Source organism: Gastrolobium bilobum, unplaced genomic scaffold (genome assembly GCF_033153095.1).
Source record: "Gastrolobium bilobum isolate Gb01-03AN ecotype WA unplaced genomic scaffold, APGP_CSIRO_Gbil_v1 utg69454, whole genome shotgun sequence".
NCBI classification, from domain to species: Eukaryota; Viridiplantae; Streptophyta; class Magnoliopsida; order Fabales; family Fabaceae; genus Gastrolobium; species Gastrolobium bilobum.
Genome location: NW_026897782.1, coordinates 1 through 14,250, shown reverse-complemented (window position 1 = coordinate 14,250; position 14,250 = coordinate 1). Strand labels below are relative to the sequence as shown.

General features: G+C 35.6%; 1 protein-coding gene across 1 annotated transcript; it reads left to right on the top strand.

Annotated features, from left to right (window-relative positions):
• Positions 1-523: 523 nt before the first annotated feature.
• Positions 524-5,559, top strand: LOC133310275 (glycosyltransferase BC10-like). Its single transcript, XM_061511173.1, has 2 exons — positions 524-2,116; positions 5,217-5,559. Exon 1 carries the CDS (start codon positions 1,067-1,069, stop codon positions 2,108-2,110), a length of 1,044 nt encoding a protein of 347 aa, XP_061367157.1. The 5' UTR covers positions 524-1,066; the 3' UTR covers positions 2,111-2,116; positions 5,217-5,559.
• The last annotated feature ends 8,691 nt before the right edge of the window (positions 5,560-14,250 follow it).

The window sequence follows — 14,250 nt, the reverse complement described above, 5'->3', positions numbered from 1 at the left end:
TATGCTTTGTTTTGCGTGATGAGGTAGGGCAATAGATGCTGAAAAATATCAAGATGAAATCTTACTATTTTGACAGAATTGAAGATTGGATATTCTCCTTTGCATAGAATAGAATCAGTTTTATGTAACTCATTCACACTGTTATATACCCGAGTACCAGAGTTTCTTTCATTTATTCTCCATAAAGCACCAATCAATCCCTCTCAATCCCCTCAGACTACACCCCACCATCCACCCCTTTCCCTGCGTGTCACTCATTAAAAACAGAAAAGCACTTGTTCTTGTCGTGCGTGCTCCATGCTTTTCTTCCATCTCACTTCTCTCTTCTCTCTTCTAATAAAGCAAGAGAAACTCACGCTTTTTATAAAGAGCTTCCCTTCTTTTCCCTCATCTCTCTCTAACCCCCAATTACAATAACGCTTCGTTTCTTTCCGTTCTAATTTGCTTCCCCATATCATTTATTGTTCATAACCACCATACTTATCCACTTACCCTAAAATAATTATGTTCCTGTTTTACACATAATAGTAACACCTAAAACCTTTAAAAATCTGTTATCAAAAAAAAAAAAAACCTTTAAAAATCAGTTCAACAAATCATCTCCAGAAAAAGAAAAATTAAAAAAATCCTCAATTTTTCCTACCGTCCACTTTACACTCCCATTTCATCTATCGGTTCCACCAAAAACTTCTCTTCGTGTCCAAATCCAAAGGGTAAACCCAAACCATAACCGATGTTATCATCCCCGTACATGTGACCTTCAATTTTTCTTCCAAGAAAACTCATTAACTTTACCACTCATCTAACTCCACAATTCTTCTCAAAACAGAATCCATATAAAAGATTAAAATAAAGGGAGATACGAAGTCATTTGAAGAGAAAAAATAAAAAAATATGGGTCCATTAAACCCTAAAATAAAATACAAACAAAACCAAATAAACGAGAAACCGAAAACCCCCGTTTATTTTCTTCACTCTACACTCTCATTGTCTTCCATCAAAATTTCACAGTAAACACTTCTCAACACTTCTGTCCCAAACCAACAAAACCAAAGAACATCATCCAATGTTGTCTTCACCCATACTTGTCTCCCTCACTCTCTTCATCTCTCTCCCTCTTATCCTCCTTTTCTCCCCACAAATCCTACCCCAAACATACTTTCCCTTCTCCTCCGAGGCCGACGACCTCGCCCTCTTCCGCCGCGCCACCACCGCCGCCCACACCACCAACCACTTAGCCACCACCACAAACCCCAAACCCAAAATCGCCTTCCTTTTCCTCACAAACACCAACCTCACCTTCGCCCCCTTGTGGGAAAAATTCTTCGCCGGCAACCACCACCTCTTCAACATCTACATCCACGCCGACCCCTCCTCCGCCTTCGCCTCTCCCGGCGGGGTCTTCGAGGGCCGTTTCATCCCTGCCAAAAAAACCCACCGCGCCTCCCCAACTCTCATCGCAGCGACACGACGCCTCTTAGCCTCAGCTCTTCTCGATGACCCACTCAACCAATACTTTGCTCTTATCTCTCAACATTGTATTCCGCTCTTGTCGTTTCGATTCGTTTATAACTATCTCTTTAAGGATCCATTAACTTCCTTAAAAAGTTTTGCTGGTTCCGGTTTCCGGTACCGCAGCTATATTGAAATTCTCTCCGATGAGCCGAACTTGTATGACCGTTACCTAGCTCGCGGAGAGAAGGCGATGCTGCCGGAGGTGCCGTTCGAGGCATTTCGGGTCGGGTCACAATTTTTTGTCCTGACCCGACATCACGCCGCAGTTGTGGTTAGGGATCGGAAGCTTTGGAAGAAGTTCAGGCTTCCTTGCGTCACGGAGGAGCCGTGCTACCCGGAGGAGCACTATTTTCCTACGCTTCTGTCCATGAAGGACACGAACGGGTGCACCGGGTTCACGCTCACGAGAGTGAACTGGACCGGTTGCTGGGACGGGCACCCTCGCCTGTATACCCCGCCGGAGGTATCGCCGGAGCTTATTCGCCAGCTGAGGGAGTCGAATTCAAGCTACTCGTATCTCTTTGCAAGGAAATTCTCACCGGAATGTCTGGAGCCGTTGATGAACATCGCTGATGACGTCATTTTCCGGGATTGAAGCGAGGTGAGTACAGTCTATAGACTATACTATACAGTGTAACAACTTTTCCTTTTTTTTTTTTTTAATAATCATATTTATCTCTTTTCTTATCGTATAATTTTTTTCGTTTCTTTAATGTCACTGTCTAACTGTTCATATTTATCATTTACATTTTGTAAAAGAATAATATTTCCACAAAAGATCAGGGGTCATTTTTAAATTTGATGTAAACCTATTAGGAATCAATTTGTCAAACCTGGCTTGATTAAAAAAATAAAAGTGGAATCTGATTTCAATTCTTTGTAGATTTTTTTAGTTTATGAAAGAAAAAGACACTGACTTATTTGATGTGTAGTGTCTAGAGCCCCTCAAATCAGTTTCATACATTGAATAGTTAAAGTGACAAAAAAAAGTATTTTTCCCCGCTTAGTTTAGACTATTTCTGTGGTAGAGATAGAGATACAGGTCGTCAGATATTCCCTCCCCTTCTTTCTTCTTTCTCTCCCAATGTGTTACACCTCCTCTACCTCTCAACATTTGTTTGATTGCATTTTTTTTTTAACGAAGATATTCCAATCGGTTTATCGCTTCCGTACTAGTTTGATTTGGAGTGGGTTTTAGGATTAATACTTTAAACCCATCTAAAAAATAATACTGAAAAGGATCGAGCACATGTTCTCACCTCCGGCTGTTTTCAGTTTCCTGACGCCAACTGAGCTACCATCGTTTGGTTGTTTGATTGCACTTTAATATGTTAGAACTGAAACCTTATGGAGTGATTCAGAATGTTACCCATTCTAGTTAGGTGAAGTTAGTAAGTCTTTGTGGGGTTACTTAGACACTGTTATTCTTGTAGAATTGGGTGCATAATATTTACTTGAACTGGTTATGAAAGCAATTAGATAGTTATACTTATTGGAGCAAGTCCTTAGTGGAGTAATTTAGAGGCGTGTGAATTGTGAAAGCTCTTGACTTGCACAGATAAGCTCACTCCTATAAGACTGAAACACCCATCAATTGTAGGTGGTTGCTGTGACTTGACCAATTACTCATTCTCTATTTTTTGCTTTTGGTGTTTGTTGCAAGTAATGGATTAGGTTAGGCAAACCTTATTTTATTTTTCAATGGTTATTGTTGAGTTGTGGCTAAAAAAGAAAGAGGTATTGTTGATATGATTGGGATGGATGGAAGTTTTTTAATGGGGTAGGTATGAGCAGTTGTAATGCAACTCATGATCTAACCCGAAGAGACTTGGTTCAATAATCAAGAGAGAAAAAAGACACTGAGGAGGCTTTAGCATCAGCAAATATCTGATAAATGTTCATTGTAAACGTAACTAAATTATTTCTGGTGTTCACTACTTGTACTTTACCTAAGTTCTTGTTGCCTACCATGTCCTTGTAAGGTTTTTATCAATTCACAGGAACATGGGACCTGGTGTTCCTAGTCAATTAGGTCTCAAATTTTAATAGAAGTAAGTAACCCGACATAAACATACTGTAAATTCAGATAACTCACTTTCTTACAATTTTTTTTTTCTTAAAAATAATTGAAAGAAAGAAAGAAAGGCATATTATTCCCGCATCATATTGTTATTACTAGATTACAGTATAGGTGTGCACATGTTAGGACCAGTTAGACCAGCTTTGACCAGTTAAAAAAATGTGACTTTAGGGGTATCCATATTCCATATTAAATTGAGTGATGTTACTTTCATAACTCTTCTAATTACAAAAGATCACAACTGTAATTGATTCATTGATCATAAGTCATAACATCTTTCTTATTTTTATTTATATAATAAATATTAATTCTAAATGTTATTCTTAAACTATAAAAAAAAAAAAACTGAATACAGTATATGTTGATGTGGAGCCATATGTTTCGCTGACATCACAAAAGAAACAATGTGTACAGGAAAAATAACATAAAATAAGCTATTTCAGTTGTCCTAAGTAATGCATCATTTTTCCCTGCAACACAATCCATAGGGACCCTTAGATCTTTACTTCTGACTATGACCTCTTCATATCATCATCCAATGAAACGATTGTTATAATTTCAATGTCATCCTGGCAATTGTCAAAGGTTTATCCAATGGTAATCCAGATTTAGTTCCCTTGAAGCAATGCTATTTTGTAAGGGTCCTACAGGTACAATGATATAGCCGAATCTTTTTATGCTAGTCACAAATTACTACAACTTGGATCTCAATAGAGGATATTTTCTGTGACTGGTCATTTTCAATTCTAATAATACAGCCAAATGGCTGAAACTATGTACTGAGGTCACGTGGGTGGAAATGAGATCTTCACTAGATCCAACCTTAAAAATATGCTAGTGCTTGATATATATATATATATATATATATATATATAGGCAGGATATTCTTACACCAGTGTAAGAGTTAGAAGTCTTACACTCAATCTTGACCATTGATCCACTTGTATCGAATGGCTCACATTACTAAAAAATTTGAACCATTAGATATAAGTGGAATCAGCGGACAAGATTAAGAGTGTAACTTACACTGGTGTAAAATGATCCTAACCCATATATATATATATATATATATATATATATATATATATATAAAAGCAGGATCTTCTTACATCGGTGTAAGAGTAATAATTCTTACACTCAATCTTAACTATTAATTTTTGCATATCTAACGGTTATAATTAATAATTAATTAATGAGAATAATATAATTAATTACAGTCGTTTGATGAACGAAAATCAATGATTAAGGTTGAGTGTAAGAGCTATTACTCTTACACCGATGTAAGTTGATCCTATCTCATATATATATATATATATATATATATGTATGAGTCAGGATCATTTTACACCAGTCTAAGTTACACTCTCAATCTTGTCTTGTCCATTTATTCCATTTATATTTAAGGGCTCTAATTTTTTAGTAAACTGAGCCATTGGATACAAGTGGATCAATAGTCAAGATTGAGTGTAAGACTTCTAACTCTTACACCGGAGTAAGAATATCCTGTCTATATATATATATATATATATATATATATATATATGAGCTCATGAGCCTCCTTCACGTGCATTCTTTGACTGTTTATCTCACGTGCATTCTGTTTTCATTTTTCTTTTTTCAGGGCATCTTTGTTGATTTTGCTGCGAAGAGAAAAGCTCATGTTGATGTACAATGCCAATGTCTTAATGATGTGTATAGAAAATCTGATTGCTTTAATTGTAGAGGTTAGTTGTAATGTCTTGTATGTGAAACGGACTAGGGGCTAAGTGTGGTCTCCAAAGGAGGCCACCACTGTTGAATATTGAGAACTGTATTTTGAAAAACGTCATGGAAAAGGTCCATTGTAAAGGGGGTGAAAGTATATAAGATGGATATATTTTATCTGTTTGTGATAGGCAAATCTTGTGTGCAACACAAAAAGAAAGCAAGCAATAGCCAATGTTCATTATTGTTTTTTTTCTTCTCTTTTTTCATCTTTCCCCTTCCCTTATCTAGCTCCTTGTAACTCCAATGAAATTCCTAAGGGAAAACACACACATACATACACTACTGGCTGCAAATGGAAGCTTGAAATAAATATATTAACAAATAAAAATCACACACACACACACTTAGCCAGCCTTGCTCTTGCTATTGTCTCTTTACTTTTCTGCACTTTCTTTTTCCTTTGTATGTTCGGTGGAAAATTGAGTTCTTGAACGGCCTCATTTTGCTTGCCAAGGCAGAAGGGAATCCGAGAATTATGTGGCTTCTTCTTCTTAAACGTATTTTTTCTTAACTAAAATTAAAAATAAGTGAGAATTATGTAATATTAATCATTAAAAAAATTGAATAGGGTAAATGCATTTAAATAAGTTACTTTTTTCTAATTTTAAAAGAAACTTTTCAACCAATTAACTTTCTCACTTTATGCGCAGTAATGTTAAGTTTGCTTTGGTACTTTTATTTGGTGGTAGTGTGCGGCTGTTAGCTTATGATGTGGAATTTCAGGCTGTCCTGATGGGTGATCTAGAGTTTTTTAACGAATATTGCAGACGAACGCAACATCATTATCTCTTATTCACCAATCTCCACCAAAGTTCTAAAGGCTCCTTTGTGGAGTAAATTTCTTCATATTCCTTACCTATTAGCATATTTCAATATACCATCAGTTGCCCCAATAATGTAGAATCCACCCATTTGCAGCGCTCAACCTCAAGGTTTTAGCAAGCGAGATATTAATCAATATATTAAAGGAAAAAATATTTCTCGTTTTAAATAACACAACTATGTATCATTTTAAATAAAATAATATCGTTTTGATGCATAATTGGTTATATTTTACTTTCTTTCTCCTCTATTTTCTCTTTCTTACTAATTTTAAGGAAAAGAGAGAAGATAAAAAAGTATCATATATACACAAAAACGATACTGTTTTATCTAAAATGACATAAAATTATGTCATTAAAATTACAAAATACATGGATTAATATATTTTTTCTTTAAATTGAAAGAAAAAAAAAAGAATATCATTGACCGTTAGATACCATTGTTCATATTGGCGCACTTATAAATGTACTCTTCTTAATGCAGCTCTAAGTTATAATTAGATCCTCGTGTCATGATAATCCTAAACGAATCTTGTCTCCATGTCATCCTTCTATGTGAATCCTTTTTCAATAAATCTATCCTCATAACATTTAAAATTATTTTAAGAGTCACGCTTAGTTTTAAAAACCCATTAACTATGAACTCTCTTATATAACTAGTTGACAATTTTACAAGTTTCTATACTCCATTTTATTATATGGATCTCAGCTCTTTTTCCATGGTATCTAAACACTTGTCAACAATATCGTTGTTGGCGGCTGGTTTGTGAGAATAAAACTGGATCATTACCATTTATGCTTAAGTTTTGACTTTTATAGATATACAACATAGTCATAAAAAATAGTGTCTCATTTTTCTTTGAGACCTTGTTAATATTACTTCTTGAGGTTTTTCTACAAAAGGTTCATATATTTTAAACGAAGGCAATTATACTTATTATTATTTTAGTCTTATCACTTTTATAATCTGTTTGATTATTGTTGGATTAATTTGTAATCTGTTATGAATCTAGATATTAGGTCCCCATCTTAACGACCTAGCAAACAGATAAACACCATATCAGTGATGGATAGAGATATTAGAGACATAATCCTAACAATAGGATAAGGCCTCATGAGTCATGACAACCTCATAAAGATAGGATGGAGGCTCAACCAGGTAACTCATTATAAATAGGAGTTACTATCATTAGTTACACACTTTTGTCTCATCTTTACTTTTTGTCATCACTGTGCACACACCCACATCTTGGCTATGCCGTTTACTATTTAGTGTACAATGATCAATACACCCTTGCGGTATCTCTATCATAGATACCCATGTGCATACAAATCCCTTATTAACTCATCACCCATCGAGTGAACATTCTCGATCCAACCAGATCGAACATTGTTGCCGCTTGTGGGGATCAGAGAATTTTAATTGCCATTCTGCGATGGTTCACACGCGCAGTATAATAACCCATATCAATATATTGGAAAATATAGGGTGATTATGAAGTTGATCAATTAAATTAGTGATCAGTGATTTAAATATATTCTTGAGTGGACTTGAGAGCAGTAAATCATGCAAATGACATGATAATTAATATGAGGGTACAATTCATGCCTAACAAGTCAATTAGGACCTAATAAGAGTATAAGTTGTGTTGGAGAGACTTAAATATCAAAATTGTGATAACGAGGTATTTTAGTAATTTTACAAAATAGGTCTGAACTGAGTTCTGTCAGTGCAGTAAAATTGTTTGGTGAATTTTAAGTATTTAAGGTATGTCTAATTTAATGAGATGATATGTAGAATAATTTAAAAAAGTAAGTCAAAGATTAAGGAAATTAAAAGTCAAACTAGGTTAAAGTAAGCTTAAACTTTGCAACTAAACTTAATTCTTGGTCAAATATGATTGTATTGCTTTGTTTGCTATATCATATGTGTAATTATTTTATTATATAATTGGTTGGTAAAAGTTCATGAGTATTACATGTAAAGTAACAACCAATAAGAATTAAGTAACATAAACATTGAAAAAGTCAACAATTGTATGCTATTTTCCTTTATGAGTGCAATGGCAAATTAAAACATCAGGTTATATAGAGAGTAATGTCTAGGCTCAATGGGCTAAGCAAAAGATATCAAAATGGTTTCACACCAAAAAGAATTTTTCTATTTAGTCTCAAAACGTCATGGCTATGAGTGTGCAATTCAGTTAACTATACTCTCTCAATTACTCATACTGTAATTCTAATATCTGCTAATTTCAAACTTACTCAATCAGTTCTCATCCACAAAATCAAATATGGTATAAGTCATTACACTATGAATCAAATTCACTAACCAATTCCGTATTAATTTTCAATTGAAATAATTATAAATTTTCAACATTAAATAAATCCAAGGAAAGGAAATAATAATAAAAATGAGGAGAAAATAAGAGGAAAATGAAAAGAAAATTCCCTGAATTTTTTTAACTGACGCACGATAGGAATCTAACTGCTATTGTATGTGGTAGTGCTCCTCATTCCCAGATTTAAAAGTTTGTTGTCCTCAGCAATCAATGCACATCAGAAACAAGGAACATGTAATAATAATAATAATAAGTAGCATCAGAAAACTATCAGATACATTACCATGGAGATAAGAAAATAAAATAAAAACAGAAATAAAAATAAACATAAACATAAAGAAAGCAAGAAAATCTGTTGGGCTACCTCCCAATATAACACCTCGTATTTCTAAATCATATAATTATATTTAAATATGGATTAAAGGGTAAGATTAGTGAAAATCCTGAATTCGGAACTAAAATACATAAAAAAGGGTAAAACGGTAATTTGACAAACACGTAACCCTAAGAAATGAAATTTGAGTAGAAGGTCTCAAATGAGAAAAATAACACCAGAAATGGATTCAGAATGCAAAATTGAGTGGTGAGGCAAGTTTCTGGGAATTTGATGAATAGTATTTTTACCGGATAAAAATATAGCGGTACAGTTGCACCGTAAAGCATGCTGAATGAATTTTGATTTCTAGGTTTGGAAATAAGTTATAAATGGTACATAGGACTAGGAATTATGATTTCTGATGAAAATTGATTGAAATTAGGGTTTTTGGAGAAACGTGTCCACAGTGCACACAATAGCTTAAAACTGTGATTTCACCGAACGACTGGAAAACTCCGGATTCATCTGATCAAGGGAAATTAAAGGACATCTGTGAATGTTAAAATTTGAAGTTTCTAAATAGTCTAGGAATAAATGGACGTTTAGTGGTTTAAGCGGGAGATTTGAATTAATTTGAATCGCGTGAGGTGGCAGTGGGACCCACCCTACTTAAGTGGACTTGTGCCACATGGCCAAGTCACTATTGCATCATCCCCTTCCTCCCCTTCTCTCTCTTAAACCCGAGCCACCTTCATCTTTGTGCAAGTTTTTGTCCAAAACTCCATCTCCTTTAAACTCCATCAAAATTCAACCAAAGCACAACTTCCACCACATGAAACTTCAAGTAAATGATGCCTTGCTAACAGTTGTGCAAGTAATGCGCGCAAGTATACGCGACAACAAGTAATATAGGGCTGTTATAAGTCCCAGTTATCGTTCCCACAAGGATCGTTGGCGTTTTGAAATGACTAACAATTGTAATTGCTTAAACGGAACCTATTCTAAAAATGAGTAAAGATGAAAAACAATTAAACACAATACTAATACTAACCAGTGACTTCTTTCTTTTTAGATTTTTCTTTTTTAAAAAAAAATTGATTTAATAACTTAAGGAATGGAAAATCAAAAGGAAAATGAGTTGATGTTTTTAATGTAAACAGAAAAGTTAGATGCAAAAGATTCTTAGATGAAGAAATTGGTAACCAGAATGAGAGGTGAGATATTGAAAATCAAATGACAAATAATGCAGAAGTGTTGAAAACTAAGGTTTAAAAAAACAGGTTGAGTTTCGGTTCCCCATCCCCAACAGCCTCTGAATGAGTGCTAACAAAAGACAAGTCTCTAAAAATTAATTCCCCAGTGTTGGACCCTTTTCTTATTGCTTTTAATCTCTTAAAAACATTTTTATCTTTACCCAACATTTGCACATCTCTGTGCTAAATGCAGCAAAGACCATTATATCCTAAACCAACACAACATGGAGGTTATTCTCATCTCTGAGTAACACCCCTTGAGTGCTCTCACACTCAAGACCATGTGTTCAACACAATTCTGGACTTAGTCATTTCTCAATGACTAATTCCCAAATCATATCCTACCATCAGGCCTCAACAGTAGCATAATTAAATTAAAGCACAGTGTTAAACAAACAGGGAATCGACTTTAAGAAAAAGAGTATTCAGCACATATTCAAGACTGTGGTTCGGGTACCTACACCCAACCTATGAGAAAATTAGCTCTTATCCATAAGGATGGAGCTTACAAACAGCCAAGAGAAAAATAAAATATGCAGAATGAAAGTGCTCTTAAATAAACTACAGCACTGGTCCTAACAACCGGAAATCACAGTGCTGTACTGACAAGAGTATTTAGAAACAAATTTCATTACCATAAACAGAGAAAGAAAATTCTCTATGAAATAGAGCAGAAAAAATGTAACAGTGACAGATGAAAAACAAAACCAAAAAAAACGACCCCCCGCACACTCACTATTCTTCCCCTTTTTATAGAATTCCTCCTCTGCATGTGCGGGCTCCTGCCTTACACCTCAGCAAACATCACGCGCTCCTTGCGCGTTATTCGTCAGTGGTCCCCGGAAGCTCCACACCTCACTCCCACAATCCAAAAAGTTGCTTCAGCCTCCACTCACAACGTCTTCCAGCTCACCCACTTAGCAAGGGTTTGTTGTTTTGACATTTTCTGTATAAGGAAGAGGTGACTAGGGTTTGGTTAATCTCTCAATGAACCGTGGTTGAGGGTTAATCTTGACAAATAAACCGAATATAGGGAACGGTTTGGCTTTGCAAATCGATTTGTGGCAAGGAACTTTGGATGGGTGGTGTGGATTTGCGGTCGAATGATGGTCGGTCTTTGTCGCACGATGTGTGCTAGGGTTTCCTCTCAGCCCTTTTCTTCTCGTTTCTGACTCTGTCTCTTTCTTTCTATCCCTATCTCTTTCTTTCTTTAGTTTTCCTTCATCTGGGCTTTTGACAACAGGTCCAGCCCATATCTTTTCTTCTTTCCTTCATTGCCTGATGAATGTTAACAAAATGGGCCTGTAAGACAAAAATTTTAAGCCCATTAGCACTTAAGCCCATTAAGTTTCAGCTCAACATAGATTTGGGGTATTTTCATCACAAAAGTCATTCATTTCTCACCATTTACACTCTAAACCATATGTTATAAGTCTCATTTAAGAGACTTATCACACCCCCAAACTTACATTGTTACTTGTCCTCAAGGAACAAATATAAAGCAACATCATAATTCTTTCAAAAGAACAGTTTCTCAACAAACAAAACTTTTATCTCACATAAAACATGCATCACCAACAGAATTCTCAGAATCTGCCTTTTCAGTTAAACACACCACTTTGAATCACTCGCAAATATCCACTCTTTTCTTTTTTTACTTTTCAAAAGATTAAAACAAGCATTAGTTAAAATGAGCAGTTTCTCAAATCAGTCCATTCTCCATTCAAAACTTTCACAGAATCAGTTCTTGACTTTCACTAAAGGAAATGCAATTAACTCACAAAAGTTTATGCCTCAATCAGAGAAAAGGATTGCAGTTAAAGCATACAAACAAAATCATTGATCAGTGTAACTTCAATGTTCAAGTGTAATCAGTGGCAATTGAACAATAACAAGGGAGACCATAACGCATCAATTCATAACACAGAGAACCATATCTTCACAAAAGGAAAATGAGAATGGCTAAAACTCTCTCCTCATATGTGTTCATCACTCACTATTTCAGGGAGCTGTTTAGCTTACACCTTTACTGGGAATAGCCTCAACATAGGCTTGATAAGACGCTTTGGCTTTTAAATGTCACACAAATTGGACTTCAATCATAAGGTCTTCATAGGTTGTATCTTGGCTTGGTTAAGGTGGGAAATTTATGGATTAATTGCTAACTCAGCTATGATGGACAAGGAGTGCAATCAGCAATTTACTAGACACTTCCATGGCTGCCAAATTTTTTATTCTTTTGTAATCTTTTTCTTTTTCATTCTTTTCTTTGACAACATTCTTCTTCTTCTTTTTTTCTTTTTTTTTTCATTTTTTTTTGTGGTGTACACTCACACCTTTTTCTCTTTTCTTTATCCTCAGCCATGGAACTGAATTCATTTTCAATGGATTGCAACTTCATACAAAAAAAAAAAAATTTATTCCATCATCATCACTAAGTGGGAAGGTGGTCATGGGATGGGAAAAATGAGGGAGTCCAAAAAATTAAGCTACAGGCTCAAAGTGGGTTAACAAAGACAAAAATATTCAAGGTTGGCTTTTGGCTCTAAGGGTTAGTCAGGAAAAAATTGCCCTCTTCATCTTGAAGCTTAACTTGTGCCTCATCTAATTACCCAGCATCAAATCAAATTCTGTTTCTTCTATCCCAGAAAGGAACCTCAGAAAAAAAAATCAACTGTTTATGGATCAAATCCTCACTAGCTAGACTTAATCACCAACTCACTTGCCTTTTGTTTCAACTTCATTCTCTGCCTTATTCATTTTAGCACTCAGTCTCCCAACTATTTTTTTTTTCACTGCCCTCAATCCACTTGTCAACTTCCATCACACCTTTCAAAAAATTTCTTTTTCTTTTACACAAAAATTCAATCCAATCCTCTAATTAATCCACTAAACAACTGCTGAATTCTAGCAAGTCCTTCCTACATTTTCTTTTCTACTTCTACTTTAAACAACAACTAATATCTACCTACCTCAGAATAAGAAAACATCCTAAAACTCTAAAAAACAGCAAAAATATTCACAAACCAAATAGAACAAGTCAGTATCACAGCAATTCAAACCATTTTCCTGCTTCACCCCCAAACTTAAAATGAACAGTGTCCTCACTGTTTTATTGCCAGCCAGGTACCAAAAATATGGCAAATAAGAATAAGATAACCTGGGGCCAGAAGAGGTTCTGGCCTAATCCTCCCTATAATCTGAGTCCTCAGACTCAGATTTTTCAGATTCCTCCGAAGCCGAAAGGGTGAGGATTTTGTCCTCCTCATCAGTCTCCTCAATATCCTCAAGAATGGGTTCAATCTTAGATCGTGGTCTTCCTCTTTTCCTTGAAGATTGAGTTTGTGCAGGTTGAGCAGCAGGTGTGGCTTCAGCAAATGGAGCAGATTGTGCTCTTTGAGCTTCGGCTCTATCTTGAAATAGCTGCTGGACCTGTGGACCTGCATAAGCTTCTTCATTAAAAGGAGGTGGAGGAGAGGGAGATTCATAACGGGTGGTCGAAAGACCTTCACTTGAAGCTCTTTTGCTGTCTCTTTTTGTCTTACTGCCCTTAGGTTCTTCCTTAAGAACAAATTTTCCTTTTTTTGACACATTTGGGGTGGATTGAGGTGCAACATACAAAACCTCTTTCACAAATTCTTTTTCAGAAACTGTTTTAATCCCCCTTTTTAGCTTAGAAATGCAAACAAGGTTTATCATCTCTTTGACATGGCACAATTTATCCGAAGGGTTGTCAACCACACCCTTGGATTTACACAATCCAGTAATGAAACTAGGATACCACAACTTCCCTTTCTTATGAGATGCACACTCACCAATTCCCTTTTGAATAAGAAGGACTGCATCTACTTTCTTTCCAGTCAGTAGACACCACAGCAAAATAGCCCTATCTTTGGTCACTAAATGGACATGGGAAGTTGGAAGAAGTCTTGCTCGGATAAAGTGATACCACACCTGGGCTTTTTCCAGCAAATGTTTTTTTGAGATGGTGTGGTTGTCTTTGTTAACTTCCCATTGTGTCCCTGGGACAGCAATGATGAACAAGACTTCCTGCAAAAAGGATTGGTCAGACTTCTTTTTAAACTCCTTATATGCATCATTAGGCTTGGGGAGAGCATAGTATGCTCTCACTTCTTTGGGCCCATATGAGACCTTC